The sequence below is a fragment of the Globicephala melas genome, chromosome 18 (genome assembly GCF_963455315.2).
Source record: "Globicephala melas chromosome 18, mGloMel1.2, whole genome shotgun sequence".
Taxonomy (NCBI): domain Eukaryota; kingdom Metazoa; phylum Chordata; class Mammalia; order Artiodactyla; family Delphinidae; genus Globicephala; species Globicephala melas.
In genome coordinates, this window is record NC_083331.1 from 25686480 (window position 1) to 25709043 (window position 22564).

A 22564-nucleotide genomic window follows, 5' to 3' on the forward strand; every position below is an offset into this window, starting at 1 on the left:
GAAGAACATGACCCAGAGGCCGGGAGACTGTGGATTGGTCCAGATGGATGCTTATTTGCATATTCTTCCCTACGTAACCTCCCCGGTAGGGTTCAGAAAAAGCTTGCTTGGGCCCCAGGCAGAGAAAAGCGATTACATAGCAGAGAGGGTTTAGTGATGAAAAGTTTTTAAGACAGCAAGTGTCTCCTGACTGTGCACTTAGGAGGCCTTGAGAAGGCTGGAAGTCTGAGCGCAGAGACTCGGATTCTTGGTGTTTTTCTTTCCCTTTGACTAACAGGAATGTCTCACTGGAGGCTCAGGTTCCCCGCTGACACTTTACACAGGGCTGGACTGGGGTCCCTGTTGCTTCTGCTGCTGCTGCTTCTGGTGTCAGGGTCTTGCACCGAAACTGTCAATTTCCTCACCTTTGAGGAAGAAGCCCTCGGCACCTTCATCGGTGTTCTGTCTGACCACATCCTGTTTAATTCCCAGCGCGAGGTGCCAGGCCAGTTCCACCTTATTAAGATCAACAGCTCGCTGGTCCAGGTGCAAGAGGGCGACCGTCCTCAGAGATGCGGGCCTGGACCTCGAGCGGCTGTGCGGCCAGGCCTTCAAAGTGGTACGCTTTTGGCAGGAGCAGTTCCGGCTGGTGCACGTGGAGGTGGAGGTGAGGGACGTCAACCACCACGAGCCACGCTTTTCCCGGGCCCAGATCCCGGAGGAGGTGTCTGAGGGCGCGGCCGTGGGCATGCGCATCCCCCTGGAGGTGCCCATAGACGAGGACGTGGAGGCCAATGGGCTGCAGAGCGTGTGCCTGGCCGCACAGCCCATTCCGCGTGGAGCTGCAGACGCGCGCGGACGGTGCCCAGTGCGCCGACCTGGTGCTGCTGCAGGAGCTGGGCCACGAGAGCCAGGACGCCTACAACCTGGAGCTGGTGGCCCAGGCCGGAGGCCGCCCACCGCGCTCCGCCACGGCCGCCCTCAGTGTGCGCGTGCTGGACGTGAACGACCACAGTCCGGCCTTCCTGCAGGGCGCCGTCGCCGCGGTGGAGCTGGCGGAGGACGCGCCCGTGGGCTCGCTACTGCTCGACCTGGACGCGGCGGACCCCGACAAGGGCCCCAACGGCGACGTGGTGTTCGCCTTCGGCTCCCGTACCCATCCCGAGGCGCGCCGCCTCTTCCGCCTCGACCGGCGCTTGGGCCGCCTCACCCTGGCCGGGCCCGTGGACTACGAGCGCCAGGACACTTACGAACTGGACGTGCGGGCGGCCCGGGCCCCGCGCCGCCACCTGCGGCCCCGGGCCCCGCGCCGCCACCTGCAAGGTCATCATGCGCATCCGCGACGTCAATGACAACGCGCCGGACATCGCCATCACCCCGCTGGCCGACCCGAGCGCGCCTGTCGCCTCGCCCTTCGCCGCCGCCGCCGCTGCTCTCGGGGGTGCGGACGCGACCTCGTCGACCGGGCCCGGGACGCCAGAGGCCGGAGCCATCTCTCTGGTGCCAGAGGGGGCGGTACGCGAGAGCCTGGTGGCGCTGGTCAGCACCTCGGACAGGGACTCGGGAGCCAACGGGCAGGTGCGCTGCGCCCTCTATGGGCACGAGCACTTCCGACTGCAGCCGGCCTACGCGGGCAGCTACCTGGTGGTGACCGCGGGGTCGCTGGACCGCGAACGCATCGCCGAGTACAACCTGACGCTGGTGGCCGAGGACCGCGGCGCGCCCCCGCTGCGCACCGTGCGGCCCTACCTGGTGCGGGTGAGCGACGAGAACGACAACGAGCCGCTCTTCACGCGGCCGGTCTACGAGGTGTCGGTGAGTGAGAACAACCTGCCCGGGGCCTACTTGGCCTCGGTGGCCGCCAGGGACCCGGACCTGGGCCGCAACGGCCAGGTCACCTACCGGCTGCTGGAGGCTTCGTGTCCACCTACGTCTCATTGGACCCCCTCACTGGGGAGCTGCACGCACGACAGTGCTTTGACCGCGAGGAACTGGCTGAGCTGCGGCTGGGGCTGGAGGCGCTCGATGGCGGCTCTCGGCCGCTCCGGGGCCGGGCCGTGATGCGGCTGCATGTGGAGGACCAGAACGACCACGCGCCTCGGCTGGTGACCCCGCCGCTCGTCAGTGACTCAGCCCAGGCCCCTAGGCCCCGGGACGCGCCCCTGGGCTACCTGCTGACCCGACTGCAGGCTAGGGACACGGACAAAGACCTCAACGCGGACCTGACTTACATTCTCCGCAGCGACTGCGGCCCCGGGGCGCTAGCGCTACACCCGGCCACGGGTGAGCTGTCCCTGCAGTGCCACCTGTCCCCGCAGCCCGCCGACCCGCTGACGGCGGCCGTCGTGGTGCCGGCCGGAGGCCGGCCGGCCCGGTAGTGCACGGCCACCTTGCTCCTCGTGCCCGCGCACTCGGCGCCACCTGGCGGAGAGTTGGTGCTGGTGCCACGGCCGCCTCCGCCGACAAACGAGGAATGGGAGGTATCCGCGGGAAGGCGCACGGCGCATGGAGCAGGACGGCACCCTGACCTCTCCGTGGTTGTGGTCGGGACTTTGACCAGCGGCTGCGGCCTTCCGCCGGTGGCCATCGTCACCGTGACTTGTTCCTGCTCAGGCAAGGCCACGACGCGGAGGAAGAGGCTTTGTGAGCACAGACAGAGCAGGTGCCATGTGAGCAGTGGCCAGGCTTGCCCATGTTGCAGGACATCAGGGGCTGATCCTGGGAGGTTCAACCCAAGGTTCTTCGTGGAGACACCGCGGCTTTCCATTTCCTCAGAGGCGTAGGAGAACGAGTCTGCCGAGACTTCCCAGTCCGGGAACAGTGCGGTGTCCTTATGCCCCTCGCCTCGGAAGAGGAACGAGATCCCCTGGGCCCAGGTAGCGCACCCCCAGCTCTCTTAGTGTCCTCGTTAGCATTCAGTAAATTTTCACGCTGGGAGCTTTATGAAAATTCAGTGTCTGATCAGGTTTGGGACTTCAAGTGGCTAATTTTTCGGGACTTATTTTTTATTTGAGAGGAAAAATTCTTCACCGATGAGGGCAGGAGGAGGCCTGATGCTCATGGGTTCCTGGAGGCCCAGGTCTATTCCTGCTGTTTCGGCCCCTGGTAACTTCCTTATGGATCCAGCTCGAATCCCTTTCCATCAGGGTTTAAATGGTGTCTTCCTGCAGCACTGCAGATGAGGGATGCTGTGCCTGCTCTGTCAGTTCTGATATCTAAGGGTGAAATATTATTAACTGCTGCTCTCACACCTCTTTTTAAACAGGGTTCCGTCTCAGGTCCTTTTCATTCCACATTCCTGTGGGGAGAAGATAAATCTGCTGCAAGTTTAAGGTAATTGCAGAGTATTTATCATTATCTCTAAGCCATGGGTTTGAAATTTTGTACATTTTTATGGATAACAGAGTAGTTCTTTCCTTTTCACTTCCAGGACACATTCAAATCCAGGTGAGTTTAGTGTGAGAGATAGTGGAAAAGGAGACAGTGAATCGAATGACAACAGTTCTGATATCAGTAGAGAATGACAACAGTTCTGATATCAAGAAAGCACTTTTTGGAATGATTGCAAAGCAAGAGGGTAAGTTCACACCTGTGACTTTGAAGTTCTTGCTTTCAAAGTCATAATATTATATGCCCAAATGCATAATTAAAAAAACTAAACAAGGGGTCTTAACTGTACATTCAGAGATGGGAGTACTCTGAATGCTGCTGAATAGAGCTAATATTTTTAATCGCTGACTATATAGCTGTTTCTGTGTATTTTAAATACATTTATTGACTTATTTATTCCCCATGATAAATCTAATGAGGTAAGAAACTGAGGCACAGAGAGTTTAAGTAGTTTGCCCAAGTGTTGGAGTTAAGATCTTAGCCCAGGAATTCTGGCTTTAGATTTCCTGCTCTTTTTTTTTTTTTTTTTTTTTGCGATACACGGGCCTCATCACTGTTGTGGCCTCTCCCGTTGCGGAGCACAGGCTCCGGACGCGTAGGCTCAGTGGCCATGGCTCACGGGCCCAGCTGCTTTGCGGCATGTGGGATCTTCCCGGACCGGGGCACGAACCCGTGTCCCCTGCATTGGCAGGCGGACTCTCAACCACTGCGCCACCAGGGAAGCCCCAGATTTCCTGCTCTTACTCACCCTACTAAACTGCATCTATTAATGCAAAAGATTAAAATACTGAAAAATCAGAATATTGTGGTTATTAATACTAAAATAACTTAGTGTCATGAGCACTAAGGATAACTTCCCCCCTGTGGGTATTCCAGAAGGGAACAGCATATGAATAGGTAAATTTCATATAGGCCAGTATGCCATTTGCTGGGAACATATGGGGATAGATTTTTTTTCTTTTTTTGATATTTCTTTTTAAATATTATTTATTTATTTTTGAGGAGCGTGTGGGTTTTTTTGGCTTTGCTCTGTTCAGTGAATCCTGTACCAATACAGCCTTATGCTATTCAGTCCATCTCCTGTAGTGTTGAGGTCAAAATCTCTGTAATGGTGTCTGGTTCTGGAACGGTAGCTCCTGTGGGGAAAGGCATAGTCAATTTTGAGGTGTTTTATGTTAGTCTCTACAAAAGTGGGCATTAGATGTTTAGTCTCTCAGAGATGAGTCCTGATGGTATGTCCTACTGATTCAAGTGCCTCTTCACCATCATAGATACTTTTGCCCACCCTATGTTTAGTTCCTTCAACATTTTTTATTTTAAATGGTATGGCTTTTAAAAGTATCTGCATCCTGGTCCCCTTCTTCTGAATATTCTCTAGTTTGTATATATCTTTCCTAAAATGAGGCACTTAGAGTTGAACATAGTACTACGGAAACAGCCTCTCTCCTGACCTCCAAATTTGTATACCTACTTGCTTCTTCCACATCTCCATTTGGGTGTTTAATGAACATATCACATGTTCAACACTGAACTCTTGATTTCTGTTCCCCAAACCCACTCTTCCTCTAATGTTTGTAGCTCTGGAAATGACACCTCTATTCACTTAGTTGCTTGCTCTGTCCAAAATCCTTTGTGTCATTCTTGATTTGTGTCTTCCCACACGCAACTTCCAATCCATCAGCAAATCCTATTGGAATTACTTTGAAACTATATTGTCAATCAAAGCTCTTCTCACTATCTTCATTGCTGCTGCCCTAGCCAGGGCACTATCATCTCTTGCTTGGACAACTGCAGTAGGTTCCAAACTGGCCTCTCTGCTTGCATGCTTGCCCTCTTGCAGTCTGTTCTCTCTGCAGGAACCAGAGTGATCCTTTTACTTCATAAATCAGATTATGTTAATCAACTCTCCAAAGATTTCTCACTTATCTAAAATCCCTATCATGGTGTCCCAGTTATGAATGCTGGGTAACAAACTAGCCCCAGATACAGCGGTTTACAACAATCATATTATGCTCATGGATTCTCTGGCCATTTTGGACGGGACATAGCTTGTGTCTGTTTCAGTTTCTGAGGCTTTAGCTGAGAAGATGTGATGGCTGGGAGCTGGAGTCATCTGAAGGCTTATTCAGTCATGTGTCTGGCGTGGTAACTAGGGTGACTGAAATTCTAGGATTGCAGACTTGGGGGTGGGAAGGGGGGCTACATGTGTCCTGTACAGGTGGCTTGATTCTCTCACAGCATGGCGGCCTCAGGAAAGTCACATGCTAGCTTACGGTTGCAAACATGAATGCTCCAACAGACAAGACAAAGACCCATCTTCTTTTATGACCCAACCTCAGAAAGACATAGTCATTTCCATCATATTCTACTGGTCCAAGCAATCTTAAGCCCACCAGATTCCAAGGGAGGGGATAAAGACCCCATGTCTACATTGGAAAATTATTAAAGAATTTTGGGGCCGTGTTTGTAAACAAGCCATGCATGGCCCATAAAGTCCTGTATTATCTGGCTCCTGGCTGCTTCTCCCATCTGATTTCTTACCACTCTTCCCCTGATAATTTAGGTCATTTTATTGGCTTTCTTGTTTTTTTGACTTGACCAAACGTGTCTTTATTTCAGACCTCAGGGTCTTGCTGTTCCCTCTGCCTGGTAAGTTCTTTCTCAAGACATCCATATTGTTTGCTTTCTGCCTTCATTTAGTTCTTTGCTCAGATATCCATCCTCAAAGAGGTCTTCCTAACTGCACAGTGCTTCTCCCCACTGTCACTGCCACTCTCCACCCTGCTTTATTTTCCATCATAGCATTTATCACTGCCTCATATTATTTTATATATTTGTTTGTTTATTATTTGTTCCCTGTTCCATGCTGAATCACTGGCATCAGATGTGTACTAACATTTTTTTACTGAATGGATGAATGAAGGTGTGGTCTAACCAGAATATACATCACAACTGTATGACTATTTCAGATTATAATATCACATTTTATATTAGGATAAATATATCACATAAATATCACATTTTATATTAGGATAAATTTATCTTGTTTTTACAAGTTCCATTGTGCTACTTTGTTTTGTGGACAATTTTAGTATCATCTTAAAACTTGAAGATTTTACAGTAAATGTATCTTTCCAGATCATTTAATGGTAAATAAGCCTTTTCCCAAAACAAAACAAAACAAAATCAAATTCCTGGAACTCCTCCTGTTTATTCACTATTTAGGGAATTACCAGCTTATTCTTCCCTTACCTCAGTTTCCTCTTTATAATAATAGGCAAGCTCTCTAAATCCATCATAGCTCAAGGTGCAGTTTTAGCAAACAATAATGTGATCAAGGCAATGTGTTCACCATGAGAAAATACCATTTCTCGTTTCTCGGTAATAACAATCACATTTCCTCCTGCCAGTATGCAACAGCTACATTTTATTTATTTATTGAGCATTTATACAAGTTTTACCATGTGTCAGGAACTGTTCCAGGTGCTTTACAAGTATTAACTCACTTAATCCTCATGCTAATGCTATTAAGTAGGTACTGTCATTTAACACCGTTTCGCACATGGGGAAACTGAGGCATAGACTTGTTGGAGTAATTTGATCACGGCCACCCAGCTGTAAGGGGTAGAGCTGGATTTCCAACTCAGGAAGTCTGGCTTTGGAGTCCATGCTTTTAAAATGTTCTGCTGTAGCGTAGTTTCAGTAGGGTTTTACACACTTATTTTATGAGCCTGCTGAAGATTTAGGACCGATTTACATTTCTGAGGATGTATCTGTCTTTGACTTCATGAGCTGTTCCAATTTATGATTTGGTTTATACTTCAACTCTCTGCTGCATTTTCTTGTAAAACTTTTAGTGGGAGTGTTGAAGGGATGCCACGTGGGTGATGGCAAGATAATTGAATTAGATGTTGACAGCTGGAGATAAGATGTTTATCACAGGTATTTTAAATTGCTTTTTGCATCTCACTTTTAATAGTTAACACAGAGGATGAGTGGATTAACCCGATAATCTTTTTAAAAATTTTTTGAATTTTATTTTATTTATTTTTTTATATAGCAGGTTCTTATTAGTTATCCCTTTTATACATATTAGTGTACATATGTCAATCCCAATCTCCCAATTCATCACAGCACCACCCCCTCGCCCCCATAACCCAATAATCTTCAGAAACTTCATTTTAGACTGTAATTCTGACCATTTCTCCCACCAAACCTGTATCAGAGATTCTCACAAATCGTTTAATTTACTTGCTTGGATTTTAATTCCCATTTCATTTCCTCAGTGCACCAGCAGGTGGAGGTACAAGTCATTGGTAGAAAATTCAGAGGAAGAAAAAAATAAACAGCTAGAAAACCAGTCTCTGGGCAACTGAATGCTGTTTGCATTTTTAAGTATATCGCTATGTAGCATTCTGGTTATTTAAAACATTTAAAACTATTTCACTTTATTTCCAAGTTGTTTCAGATCATTCAGAACAAAAAACATTTAAGGATCCTGAAAGGTTCATCCAGGCATTTCATCGCATCATGAAAACAGCTACAGGACTGTACTCTCTTCAAGTACCCGTTGCCCTCACGTTTCCCAGCTGAGAAATATGGGTTTCCAGCCAGAACACTAAGAACTCAAAGGATGTTATTTTCAAGCCTATGCGTCCCCAAGTGCTGGTGGCCAAGTGTATGTGACAGAGTTCAGAACTGCAGGCCAGCAGGGCCACCTTCCACACTTCTTGGACAGAATGATGAATTAAATCATCCTTCAGTGGATGAATCACCTTCACTTGCCTCAGAAATAGCCACTTCATTCCGAAATGCTGCAACTCACATAGACAGTTACGTCTGGGGAATATACACATTTATGTTTCTGTCAAGTATTTATAAGCCAAGCTGCACCCACGAGCCTCCTGGTTTTGACAGACGTTTCCCTAAATTACGATAATAGTCAATGTCAGAGTACATGATGATTTTATATAATCCACGCTATTTTACCAAAGAGTTCTAGATGAGAGCCTTTTATTGCCACAAATATAATTAGTGAACGTATATTTTATTTTCTAGGATCATTTATGAATGTAAATAAAATATTCATCTAGCTGTTCATATACAGTTAAGTGTTTACAGTTTTACTGGGAACATAATTTAACTTTGAATAACTTTAGGCTGGATGAAGAATCTGGACCCCAGCTGTGACCATAGGCCCAATGGGGAGAAAGAAGAAGCTGTGGACGGGCACCACTGGGCTGGGGGAACCCAAACCGTTTCTCTAGCCTAACATCTGAGAGGGTTGCCTGGTGCTCAGTGGGTAGAGCAGTGGCAGATTCTGGCAATGGGTGAAAACCAAATACAGATGACCGGTGATGTTGTGCTTTTGGGCACTCAGCCCATTCACAGCCGCAGCTCCATCTGAGGCAGGGCTGCAGGGAGCAGGGATGGCAGGACCTAGAGAGCGTTTTAAGGCCTCAGTCATCTGGGTTAGAGCTCCCAACAGGACTCTTCCCTTAGCTGTGAACAAGAAGCGAGGCAGACACTGAGGCAGAAGACCGGGGGCAAAAGGAGAGATCAAACGCCCAATGCAGTGACTGGAAGGCTTAGGTGAACAGCTGACCAGATCCAGGGGCAGCAAGGTTGGGTGATGGGATGGAAGGATCTGGATTATGTCTTGTTGGCTTCAAGATTGGCTCAGACCATGGGAAGAATTGGATCTGCAAGGGCAGGACACTAGTATCTCCCCAATAGGAAGGGTCCGGGCTCATCAAGATCTGACTGGCAAGAACTGTCCACCCAATTCAATAATCCCTCGCCACATGTGGCTGCTTAAATTTAAATGAATTAAAATTCAGTACAATGAAGAATTCAGTTCCTTGGTCACATTAGCCATGTGTGGCTAGTGGCTACGGTATTGGGCAGAGAGGCTGTACAACCTTTCCATTATCACAGTTCTAGTGGGTTTAGAAGGAGGGCCAGGCTGGAGGACCACATCCACAGGCTGGACTTGTTGACGGAGCCACTGACCCACCATCGTTGCTCGGCACATTTACAGGCTGACGGTGTTTTCATTGTTCTCCATGCTTCCCTGGTTCATGACATCAGTCTTTTATTGGTTCATAGAAGTATCTAAAAATGGGTGGACACATTATATTATTTATTATAAAATATTTGAAAAATGTCGAATGACAGGAATTCCCGGGAATTCCCTGGAGGTCCTGTGATTAGGCCTCCTCGCTTCCACTGCTGGGGCTAGATTCGATTCCTGGTCGGGGAACTAAGATTCCACAAGTTGTGGCAGTGTGATCGTTAAAAAAAAACCCAAAAAGAATTCCCAATACTACAAGGTTTTCTGCAGGCAGAAACTCTAATTTCTAAAGGCTCCTCTGCTATTCTAGCTAGCACCTTAAATTTGTAGTTCTCATATTCAGTCCTATAACCTTAGAGATTTTGCAGCAATGGTCATGATAAAATCAACCTACTGTTATTCCTAAACTTGCCCAAGCAGGAATTCAGCCATTTTCATGATCAGTAATTCATTCTTTACCTACGCTCAGGCGAGACGCTAGAAAGTCCTTTAAACTCCTTTGGCTGCTGGCCTTCCGTAGAAAATCACTGCTGTAGAAATCGGTTTCCAGGTCCTGTGGTGTCTACAGAGTTAGTATGTGGCCCCAACCATCAGCCTTCCAGAATCGGTGGTCTAAGCCCCAGCGAGAGTGGAGCAAACATGAACGAGTGTACCTAAAATTACACAAGAGATACCTTCAAAGTGAAATGCACACCCATCTTTTGGTTTACGTTGAATAGTATTTCAACTTCATTAAGAGTAATTTGTTATGTAAATGAATTCTGTGGGAAACAATATTTAGAAGCTGAGAATCTAAAATTTTCCCTCAAGTTTATAAACATAGGATTAGATGTCTTTGTTTTTCTTAAAACCAGGTTCACATACATTTGTGATGTTAGCTTCTACCTTAAGTATGATTCCTCAAGCAATTTATAACTCCTGCATCCTGCCTGTTGATGACTGCATTCTCAGTGAGAGACCACAATGGGCAACATTTATCAAATGCTCATTGTATACAAGGCTCCATGCTAAATGCTTTACATGAATTACTGTATTTATACCTCATAATTATCCTAGGAGGTAGTTATATTATCATCCCCATTCTATAGATGAGGAAATGGAGGTTTAGAGAGGATGATTTGTTTGAGGTCATATAGTCGGTGAAGGAATTACGCTATAACATTAAAGTACCTGAATTTTAGGTTTACAGCTGGATGGAATTTTATATGTATACACTCATGTTACCACCACCCAGATCAAGGAATAGAACATTTCCAGCGCCCTTGATGGCTCCTTTTCGTGCACCTTTCCCAGGCAATAACTCTTCCCAAAGAAACCACTATTCAAACCTCTTTCACCATCTGACTTTTCCTGTACTTGAACTTTATATAAATGGAACAGTACAGCCTGGCTCACAGTTATGTCTGTGCGCTTCATCCATTGCTTTTCATTCTTTCTCACTGCTGTGTAGTATTCAATTTGTGAATTTGCCACAATTTATTTGCCCACTCTACCGTTGATGGCCATTAGGGTGATTTCAAGTTTTTGGCTTTTGTGAATACATTTACACGTTTTTTGGTGGATGTAACACTTGCTTCTTTTGGCCATATACCCAGGATTAGAACTGTTGAGTCAAGAGTGATGATACTGTAACTCTATCATATGATCCTGCAATCCCACACCTGGGCATATATTCAGAGAAAACTCTAATTCGAAAAGATACATGCACCCCACACCCCAGTGTTCATAGCAGCACTATTCACAATAACCAAGACATGGAAGCCACCTAAATGTCCATTGACAGAGGAATGGTTGAAGAAGATGTGGTATATTTATACAATGGAATATTACTCAGCCATAAAAAAGAATGAAATAATGCTATTTGCAGCAACATGGATGGACCTAGAGATTATCATACTAAGTGAAGTAAGTCAGACAAAGGCATATATCATATGATATCACTTATAGGTAGAATCTAAAAAGAGATACACACAAACCTATTTACAAAGCATAAACAAACTCACAGACATAGAAAACAAACATGGTTACCAAATGGGATAGCGGGGGTGGAGGAGATAAATTAGGAGTTTGGGATTAGCATATACACACTACTATATATAAAATAGGTAAACCACAAGGACCTATACTGGATAGCACATGGAACCATCCTCAATATCTTATAATAACCTATAATGGAAAGGAATCTGAAAAAGAATATATATACATATGTGTATGTATGTATACACATATATATGATAACTGAATCACTTAGCTGTACACTTGAAAGTAACACAACATTGTAAATTAACTATACTTCAATTAAAAATGAATTTTTGAAAACCCAAACAAAAGGGTGATGGATCTAGTATATGAACCTCGTTTCCTGACTCCAGTGTTACTCATTGTACACCACCCACTACATCAATAACAGCTAACATTGTCTGAGCACTGTCTATAATGTGCCAGACACTCTTCAAAGCTCTATTTTTCCAAGTAGGCTCTTGATAAAACTGAGAACTTTTTATACGCTTAACTGGTAACCACAGGGGAGGTTTCACATTTGTTCGACAAATAAGACAGTCTTTTAAATTAACATCAACTAGCTGATATATTACAACGTATGTGGAGCACTTAGTAGCTTCTCTCTGTAAAAAAACATCATAATATCCATCTTTGACAGACTTATTTTGCTCATGGAAACGTATACAATAAAAGTAGAGGTAGCAATTGATTATGAATTTACTTGTGTACTGTAATTAGCTAAGGAAGAAACAAATCCATTTAAAACCAATTTCCATAGTCTACACAGGCACAGGGATTGATTGCAGACTTGAGTTTGCTGAATAAAAAGTGAAGCTAGCTACTCTCAATTTGTATTTCATTGAGCAAATGTCAACTATTGATTTCTGTGGCTACCGGCGAGGCTATGTGTCTGTCATGCTGTAAAGGTGGCACAGCGCCATCACTATGCAGTTTAATTAGGTGTGGGCTGGTCATTTCACTTGCTTGAGGCAGATGAAATGTTTAGCTGTAGTGGGAGGAAAAACTTCAGCCAGCTGCCTGTCCTATCACCCTCTTTCAGACTCTTACTCATCTCAGTTTAAGGTCTATTGATTCTTATTGTTGGATGTTGTACAGAGGAGCCCTTTTGTAATGTGGTGTCAGAAGCTTGGACCAAGACTGACTTAACAGGCTAACTGAATTCTCCCAAGCTTTCTTGAACTCTTTTTTTTGTTGTTGTTAAATAAATTTATTTATCTTATTTATTTTTGGCTGCGTTGGGTCTTCGTTGCTGTACACGGACTCTCTCTAGTTGCGGCGAGCGGGAGCTACTCTTTGTTGCCGTGCGCGGGCTTCTCACTGCGGTGGCTTCTCTTGCTGCGGAGCACGGTTTCTAGGTACATGGGCTTCAGTAGTTGGGACACATGGGCTCAGCAGTTGTGGCACACGGGCATAGTTGCTCCACGGCATGTGGGATCTTCCCAGACTAGGGTTCGAACCCGTGTCCCCTGCATTGGCAGGTGGATTTTTAACCACTGCGCCACCAGGGAAGTCCCAGGTTGCCCACTCTTGCCACTTCTTATTCAACATAGTTTTAGTAGTCCTAAATATATGACTGGACACCATAAAACTCCTAGAGGAAAACATAGGCAGAGCACTCTTTGACATAAGTTGTAGAGATAGAGGAAAACATAGGCAGAGCACTCTGACATAAGTTGTAGAGATAGTTTTGTTTTGGGATCTGTCTCCTTCCTCAAGTTACAACGGAGTTACATCCTGATAAACCCTCATGATCACGTACATGGCTAACTGGGAGCTGCACTTCGTTGCCGCTGCCCAGCAACATGAGAGAATATCTTACTAGCCTTCAGAGTGGAAGTGAAACAGCAGCTCTCCTCAGAACTCAGTCCACCGGTTTCGCTTTCTTGAACTCTTGACAATACAGCATTACATCTTAGGGTAATGACTTGACCCGTATATTACAGAACAGGTTTCCACAATGTGCCTGGTTTTCTTAAAGATCAATCCATGCTGCCTTGGTCAGATGGGATTTGTATAGGATTTGACAAGTTGTGAGGCCTTGTGACCTAGCGTAACACAGAATGTGTAATCTTGCCCTGTCCTCGAGTGCTACTATTCATATAAAAAGTGACCTAAAGGAACAGTGAAAATAGTGTCTTCTTTCTCAAAAGGAATACTATAATCTCTTTGGTTTTGGTTTCCTCACCTGAAATGGGGATAACAGTACCTACTTTATAGGGATTTTGTAATAGCTAAATGAGATAGTACGTATAAAATGCTTAGAGCAATGCTTTGCCCATAGTTATCACTTAATAAATATTTATTATTACCATCAGAAACATTTTTCACTTCCCTCTTGTCTTGCTTAAATGGATGTAGTTTGTTATTCCAAACATTCCTAATTTTTTCTCTTTTTTCCTTTCTGTTTGGTGCAATTAGGTTTTTTTTTTTCATCTCTTTTGGTTGGCTATTATTATTTTTTTTAAACTAACTTTTCAAGTAGGTGAACAACAATAAAGTCCTCTGTGGATTACAATTTTTTTGACAGTGGTATGAGCCTCTGATTTAAAAAAAAGACCCTTTAGTAGAAACATTTTTTTACAGTAGTTCTTGGAAAGTTAGATCAGTCGATCATTTTGTCTTCTGGCTATATTTCAAGCCAGCAGTGAACTTGACAGGCACATGAGGGCATTTAAATGGAAGGGTTAGAGCCCAGTAATAATAAATGAACTGTTTCTTTAGTTCAAGAATCCTTTGGAAAACTCACAAAAACTTGGTAGCCCACTTTTTTTCTGCTTTGGTGAATGTTAATTTGCCATTTAATTGAGCCTGTAGGCCACATGCTCTGCACCTCGTGCACCCCCGTCAGCCCGTGGTGCTGTCGTGATACCCTGAAAGAGGCATGAAGTAATAAAGTGGTGGATGATAAGCCTCTAGCTCAGGCCACTGTAGCTGGGGAGATGATTGATAGGCATTTCTAAGTAATGGGAGAGAGTCTTCCAGATAGCACGCAGCTTGAAAGTACTTTCTTTCCAACCTGGAGGCAAGAAAACCTGTAGAACTTCTCCCACGTAAGGCCCAGGAGGCAGTCACAGACATTCATAGATATTTTGGTAGACATATTTTATAGATGGCATATGCTCTAGTCCATGCTTAGTTTTCAGTTCTGTCTCCTGCCACCTTCCTGCTTATGCGCCCTGCCCCAGCCTCAATGGTCTACCTCCCCTAAAATGGAGATGGGACAGTCATATAGACAATACCCCAAGCCCTGATCACAGGAGCCAGGCCCACCTCTCAGATAGCCCTGAGGACATATTACACCTGAGGGCCTATAAAGAGATGGACACCTGAAATGTGCTGATTACCTACTCACCTGAGTTCTTATCCCCAAGCGACCTTCCTCCTCCTGCCTATGGTTTGGTTTTCCATGTAAGCTTGTTTTCAGGGAGAGAATGGGCTGGACCTATGGAAGCATGTATTCTGTTCCTATGCAAAGTAAAATTTTCACTGTAAATTAATTAGATTACAATTTTGGTTTTATACATCAGAACCATGAGGTTGCTTGACGTGATTTTTGCTATTCAGAAAAGGATCTATTTTCGTAGTGCTGAAAAATCAGGGATTTGAATCTGCCTCTCTGAGGGCTGGACACTGTATTATGATAAATTGACAAAGGTAATGAATGCAATTCCCTGAGGTCTCCTAGGGGACAGCCTGCTGGTCATTCCCCAGGCAGTATGCCACCCCCCAGCCCTGCATTGGCCATGCCAATGCATTTCCTAATTAAATGCATCAGCTGATGATGTAGTGGTAACTAATATCTGTCAGACTTTTCACGTGTACAATGATATTTCAATCCTGTGAAGCAGGCAGTGTTATTATCTTCTACACATAAGAAAATCGAGGTTAAATTACTTAGGCAAGTCCCAGCACTGGTGAATGGCGGAGCTTCAATGCCAGACCACATCTTCTGGGTTCAGGGCATGTCCCAACTTGCCTTACTGCCTTTCTTTTAGCTTGTTAGTTCTTCATTTTATAGGTCTATAGGTCTAGAAAGCAAAGTACTTAAAAACCCATTTTGGTAGTTTCTCTGCTGAAATCACCAGGAGCGGATGAACAATCTAAATGCATGTTCAGCCACTCAAAGATGTGATCTGTCCTCTGCCTGCGCATCCCTCATCCATCATGCGTGCTCCTAATAGACTCAGCAGGCTTGCACAAAGGGGTGCTTTTCTTCCTCTCTCCGTGCTGCTTCCTTTGAGGCATGCTACTGTTCAGGGCCCTGTTGAGATTTTGATTAAAAAAGACAGATATTGTGCAACTTCCATTAATGTTCTATTTCTCCCGTAGCAAAATGTAAGCCTTTGCAACTTCCTCAAGGGAATTTAATTTTCCATGTCTGTTGGCAAATTCAATTTTGAGTTTTACGTAAAACACTCGAAAACAGTTAGTGGCCTGGTCAGGGGTTATGTTTGTAATTCAGTGATTCTTTGAGGTGACTTTAACCCTTTTGCAACCCATTCCCCTTTTCTGAAATCCACAAACCGCTAGCTTTCTCATGTAAAAAAAAATTACTTTTACAAGTATAAAGGGCCTAAGGTATTTAACTTTCTTTTGCCCTCCTCTTTCTGGTTATGGTAATGCCATTTGACTTATTTTTATAATGTTCTCTAAAGGTAACAAAACCTTTGTAAGCTAAGAAATTATAAACATGTATTTTGAAAATGCTCAGTGCATGACAACTAAAAGTTAAGATAGCTCATTGTATATCTGAGCAGGTTTATAACATCTCCACTGATAGTGTGCCCTTGTATATATATATATATATATATATATCTTGGTGCCCCCCCGTCTTTACCTAGCTCAATGTATATATAATTTACATTCATTAATTCTGAGACTTATTACAGATTTGTGGATTATCTGAATCTTTTCTGTCTCTCCCTCTTGCCCCTTGAATAGTGTTCATTTTTTCCCCAACTTATTAGCACTTTTCTGGTGTTGAAACTAGGATAGGAGAGTGGGGAAAGTCAAACACATAAATTTGACTTCTTTTGTGATTTGATCAAACCAGTGTTTTAGAAAAGTGGTCAAATAAATCAAGCAACTGGTACAAAATTTGGAGCTGCAGCTTCTATTAATTTTTTTTTTTTCCTGGAGATAGGGAATAAACTGGGGTAGGGAGTAGATATGAGTCTTTCTTCTCTTAATATGAACTTGCTCCCTTAAGGCTACTAATTTTTCTTCTGGGATCCTAACTGTCATACTTACAATACCATGCAATCAACTGCCCACATTCCCTCAGAAAGACTAAGATAAACTTGGAAAATGATTGAGCTAGATATTAAACTTTGTGTTTTTAAAAAGGCTTCGAGATTATTGACTACAAGAGTCACATTTATAAACTCCATTTAACCATAATTATACAGAAAACTGAAAGAATCCAGTTTTATGCCACGAGCTTTTGTTGTTGTTGCTGCTGTTTTTAAAACAGCTATCTGAGCTGGAACCCATGCTTTCTAAAGCGAACCAAAGAACAATTTAGTGAAAAAAATGTTTCATAGTTTTCTTTACTAAAATTACTTTATGAGAAAAAGGTCAGAACATACATGTTCTCTCAGCCCTAAAGCTTGTCCACATTTGACTGGACTTGGAAACCCCTTTCCAGAGCTTTCCTTCTTGCTAAGCATCTGCTCTGCCCTGAGGGGAAAGAGACAGCTGAGCTTGGGGACAGTTGGGGGCGCAGGTGTCTGTCAGAGCCGTCTCTTCTGTAGCCATCTACTCTTTGCTTGGTGAGTTCCCTTCTCAGATGCCCGAGTCCATAGCAGCCTGGGAAGATGATGGATTTCCCACTGTCGTGGAGAGTAGAGATGGTTGACTCTGATGAGTAAGATAACTTCTCACGTGTAGTTTTGTGTGGACCTGGGCTGGGGTGGTTTGGGAAGTGGAAAATATACACTGTGACCTGATTTTACTCATACTTCGTCTCCTGTTTCCTTTTGTACTTCAGATCTGGTAAAGTTAGGGGGTATCAAAAGTCTGGTCCTTATGCAACCCATCTAAAGAGAAAGTCGAGCAACTTTTCCCTTCTCTCTCTGTATAGGGCTTCAGTGAGCATCTTGTTTGACTCCAGTAGACTTTCAGGAAATGCTTGTTAAATAATGAAACTAAATGAAATTCTAGTCTTAAAATATTTAGTTCATTTATGTTGATATAAGTACTATTTAATGTACTTAAGTCTACTATTTTACTATTTGTTTTCTTTGTTTTTCTTCTTTCATGCCTTTTTTTGAACTAATCAACAATTTTGAACATTACTATTCCATTTTCCCCCTTTATTTACTTGCCTTTGGCTATAATTTGTTTTATTTTTCTTTTAGTATTTAGGGATTATAACATACATGCTGGACTTAATAAGAATCTACTATGAATTAGTCCTTTTTTTTTTTGCCATTTCCTGGAAAATGTAAGCATGTAGAATACTTTGCATTGATTCCATTCTTATCTTTTGTGCTATTATCATGTATTTTAATTCTACATGTACTTTATACTTCATAAGATACTATTCTTATTGTTTTATACAGTCAATATTTCTTTGGTTTTACATACCTATTTATAGTCTGTTATTCTTCATGCTTTCTTTCATTTCCATTTTTCCACCTAGAATCATTTTCTTCTGCCTGAAAAACTCACAATTATTTTACTCTGGACCTGCTGGCTCTGAACTCTCTGTATTTTATTTATCTGAAAGCATTTTTTTCTTCATTTAAAGAAAAACTTTATTAGAGTATAATACATATACAGAAAAGTGCACACATAATAAGCATCCAGCTCAATGGATTTTTACAACCTGATTACACCTGTGTAACCAGCACTCAGATCAAGAAACTGAACGTGTCTGTGACCAGCATTCCGGGAGCCCTTATGTTCCTCTCCAGTCTATTCCCATCAAAGCATGCCCGCTCTCCTGACTCTAACATCATAGATTACATTGGACTGTTTTTGCATTTTGTGTATATGGAATCATATGTTAGATGCTCTTTTGTGATGACTTCCTTTACTCATTTATATTTGCGAGATTCACTTACATTGTTGCATTCAGTTATAAAGAGTGGATGCTAACCTTTATAGCATTCTGTTGTGTGGATCTACCAATATTCATTTATCCATTTTACTATTTTTTTATATATTTCTTTTAACAAAAATATTATTTATTTGTTTAAAATTTTTTTTGGCTGCATTGGGTCTTTGTTGCTGCACGCGGGCTTTCTCTAGTTGAACTGAGCAGGGGTTACTCTTCGTTGCAGTGCATGGGTTTCTCATTGCTGTGGCTTCTCTTGTTGCCTAGCACGGGCTCTAGGCACACGGGCTTCAGTAGTTGTGGCACGTGGGCTCAGTAGTTGTTGCTCACAGGCTCTAGAGTGCAAGCTCAGTAGTTGTGGCGCACGGGCTTTGTTGCTCCGTGGCTTATGGGATCTTCCCGGACCAGGGCTCAAACCTGTGTCCTCTGCATAGGCAGGCGGATTCTTAACCATTGCGCCACCAGCGAAGTCCCTCCATTTTACTATTTATAGGCCTTTGGGTAGTTGCCAATTTTGGTTGATTACATATAGTGCAGCTATGAATTAATATTTTAGCACAAAATTCATGTCCTTCTCACATGCAAAATACATTCACTCTATCCCAGCAGTTCCAGAAGTCTTAACCAATTCCAGCATCAACTCCAAGTCCAAAGTCTCTGCTAACTAGCATCTAAATCAGATATGGGTGAGGCTTGAGATTCAAAAACAGAGAAATTGGAAAGAAGAAAGAGATGATGGATCCCAAGCAGGTCTGAAACCTAGCAAGGAAAATTCCATTAGATCTTAAGGCTCAAGAATAATCCTTTTTTAGTTTTTTAAGGAACCTCCATACTGTACTCCATAGTGGCTGTATCAATTTACATTCCCACCAACAGTGTATGAATGTTCCCTTTTCTCCACACCCTCTCCAGCATTTATTGTTTGTATATTTTTTGATGATGGCCATTCTGACCGATGTGAGATGATATAGCATTGTAGTTTTGATTTGCATTTCTCTAATGATTAATGACATTGAGCATTCTTTCATGTGTTTGTTGGCAATCTGTATATCTTCTTTGGAGAAATGTCTGTTTAGGTCTTCTTCCCATTTCTGGATTGGGTTGTTTGTTTTTTTGATATTGAGATGCACGAGCTGCTTGTAAATTTTGGAGATTAATCCTTTGTCAGTTGCTTCATTTGCAAATATTTTCTCCCTTTCTGAGGGTTGTCTTTTCAACTTGTTTATGGGTTCATTTGCTGTGCAAAAGCTTTTAAGTTTCATTAGGTCCCATTTGTTTATTTTTGTTTTTATTTCCATTTCTCTAGGAATGGGTCAAAAAGGATCTTGCTGTGATTTATGTCATAGAGTGTTCTGCCTATGTTTTCCTCTAAGAGTTTGATAGTGTTTGGCCTTACATTTAGGTCTTTAATCCATTTTGAGTTTATTTTTGTGTATGGTGTTAGGGATTGTTCTAATTTCATTCTTTTACATGTAGCTGTCCAGTTTTCCCAGCACCACTTGTTGAAGAGGCTGTCTTTTCTCCATTGTATATTCTTGCCTCATACAACCCAGCAATCCCACTACTGGGCATATACCCTGGGAAAACCATAATTCAAAAAGAGTCATGTACCACAATGTTCATTTCAGCTCTATTTACAATAGCCAGGACATGGAAGCAACCTAAGTGTCCATCGACGGATGGATAAAGAAGATGTGGCACATATATACAATGGAATATTACTTAGCCATAAAAAGAAATGAAATTGAGTTATTTGTAGTGAGGTGGATGGACCTAGAGTCTGTTATACAGAATGAAGTAAGTCAGAAAGAGAAAAATAAATACCGTATGCTAACACATATATATGGAATCTAAAAAAAAAAAAAAAATGGTCATGAAGAGCCTAGGGGCAAGATGCGAGTAAAGGCGCAGACCTACTAGAGAATGGACTTGAGGACACGGGGAGAGGGAAGGGTAAGCTGTGACAAAGTGAGAGAGTGGTAGTGTATATATGGACATATATACACTACCTAATGTAAAATAGCTAGCTAGTGGGAAGCAGCTGCATAGCACAGGGAGATCAGCTCGGTGCTTTGTGACCAGCTAGAAGGATGAGATAGGGAGGGTGGGAGGGAGGGAGATGCAAGAGGGAAGAGATATGGAGATATATGTATATGTATAACTGATTCACTTTGTTATAAAGCAGAAACTAACACATCATTGTAAAGCAATTATATCCAATAAAAATGTTAAAAAAAAGAAAGCAAAAGAATAATGAAAATTAAAAAGAAAAAGAAAAAAAATAATCTTTTTGGGCTTGATTCTCCTCCCTCTGAGCCCACTGGGGCAGCATTGTCCCTTCCACAGTCCTAGGTAGCAGCTCTGCCCCTGAGGCTCTGGCTAGTGGCCCCGCCTCCAAGGTTCTGGGTGGCAGCCTGTCTCTGAGGCACTAGTGGCAACAGCCTGGCCCTCTGAAGCCAAGGAGAAGACAGCCCTGTACCCTGGGCCTGTGCTGTCTGGACCTTCAGTGGCAGTGGCAGTCCTGCCCATCTCTGAATCACCTTCGGGATCATTCAACCCTTTTCTTGAGGGATAAGGCATGTTCACAGCTAAATAGCTCTATTGTTCCATCCTGTGGAATCCCAGAAGTTCAAAAGCCTTCCTTCCTTTTGTCCATTATCTGTTTCCTTTAGCCCAAGCTGGCAGTGTGTCTCCTGGTATAATCCCATCTCTATTCCTGGCTTCTTCTTAGCTGGCTGCCGGACAATCTCTTTATGGAGTGATTGTCCAGCCCCACCTGTGGTGATCTCTTCCGAGCATGCTTTCTCATTTTTGGCAATATGAATAGACTGAGGATTTTCCACATCTGTAGTTTCTGGTTCTGTTTTGCCTGACAATTCCTTTAATTTATCTCTCTTCTCTCACATTTCACTATAAGCAGTAAGGAGAAACCAGGTCACGTATTTTTTCCCTAACATGGATATCCAGTGGCCCAGGACTGTTTATTGAAAAGATAAATCTTTTTGTACTGAATTGCCTCTTTGCTATTGTTATTAATCAGGGGACCATGTATGTGTGGGTCTGTTTCTGACATCTCTATTATGTTCCATAGGTCAGTCTGTCTATTCCTGCATCATTACCACTCTGACTCTATAATAGGTGTTGATATATAGTAGAATAAGATCCCAGCTTTGTTCTTCTAGATTACTTCATTTATTTTTAACTCTTTTCATTTTCATGAGAAGAACCAGTGAATTATGTAAAAGCAGTGGCTTGAAGTTTAATTTTGATTGTACTGAATCTGTAAGTCTTTAAAAAATATCTCTTATTCAGTGCTAAAGACTTGCACATAGCTTAGATTTAGTTCTAGGAATTTGATGTCCTTTGATGCTATTGTAAATTATATCTTTTTACTTTTTTCATTTTTGTAGCTTATTTCTGTTAGATATATAATTCCAAGTTGGTAGTTATTTTCTTTCAGCAAGTAACTGGATTTAAATTTAAAATGTTGGGACTTCCCTGGTGGTCCAGTTGTAAAGAATCTGTCTTTCAATGCAGGGGACTAAGATCCCACATGCCGTGGGGCAACTAAGCCCACATGCCACAACTATTGAGCTCACGTGCCTCAACCAGAGAGCCTGCATGCCACAAACTACAGAGCCCACACTCTCTGGACCCCGAGCGCCACAACTAGAAAGAAAAAACACGTGCCACAACTAGAGAGAAGCCTGAGCACCACAATGAAGAGACCGCACGCCGTAATGAACGACCCCCGTAATGAAAGACCCTGCATGCCACAACGAAGATCCCATCTGCCACAGCCAAAAAAAAAAAGGAAAATAAATAAAAAAAATTAAAAATGTTATTCCATTATCTTCTGGATGCTATCATTTTATTTTTGAAAAGCCAGCATTAGTCCTCTTGTTGGTCCTTTGAAGGTAATATGTCATAGTTTATTTGACTGTTTTGTAGAGTTTTCTCTTTGTTTTTCAGTGGTTTTACCGTATTAGTCCCCAAAGGTGTGCCTTTAATGAATCGTGCCCCCTAGTATTTTTGTCCTG

At 43.2% G+C, this 22564-nt stretch overlaps 1 protein-coding gene and 1 long non-coding RNA gene across 3 annotated transcripts; both read left to right on the forward strand.

Moving 5' to 3' along the window:
* Positions 1-279: 279 nt before the first annotated feature.
* Positions 280-2357, forward strand: LOC115839069 (protocadherin-8-like). The gene is given in 5 exon segments (XM_030830375.3): positions 280-539; positions 541-795; positions 797-1256; positions 1258-1894; positions 1897-2357. Coding segments are annotated over 5 exon segments (2073 nt in total).
* A 120-nt stretch (positions 2358-2477) lies between these two features.
* Positions 2478-22167, forward strand: LOC132593853 (uncharacterized). 2 transcript variants are annotated; one of them, XR_009559789.1, is made up of 4 exons: positions 2478-2855; positions 3245-3312; positions 3410-3556; positions 22062-22167. It is a non-coding gene; the product is annotated as an uncharacterized lncRNA (long non-coding RNA). The 2 variants fall into 2 exon arrangements; XR_009559790.1 differs by lacking the exon at positions 22062-22167 and adding an exon at positions 7829-7957.
* Positions 22168-22564: the final 397 nt, after the last annotated feature.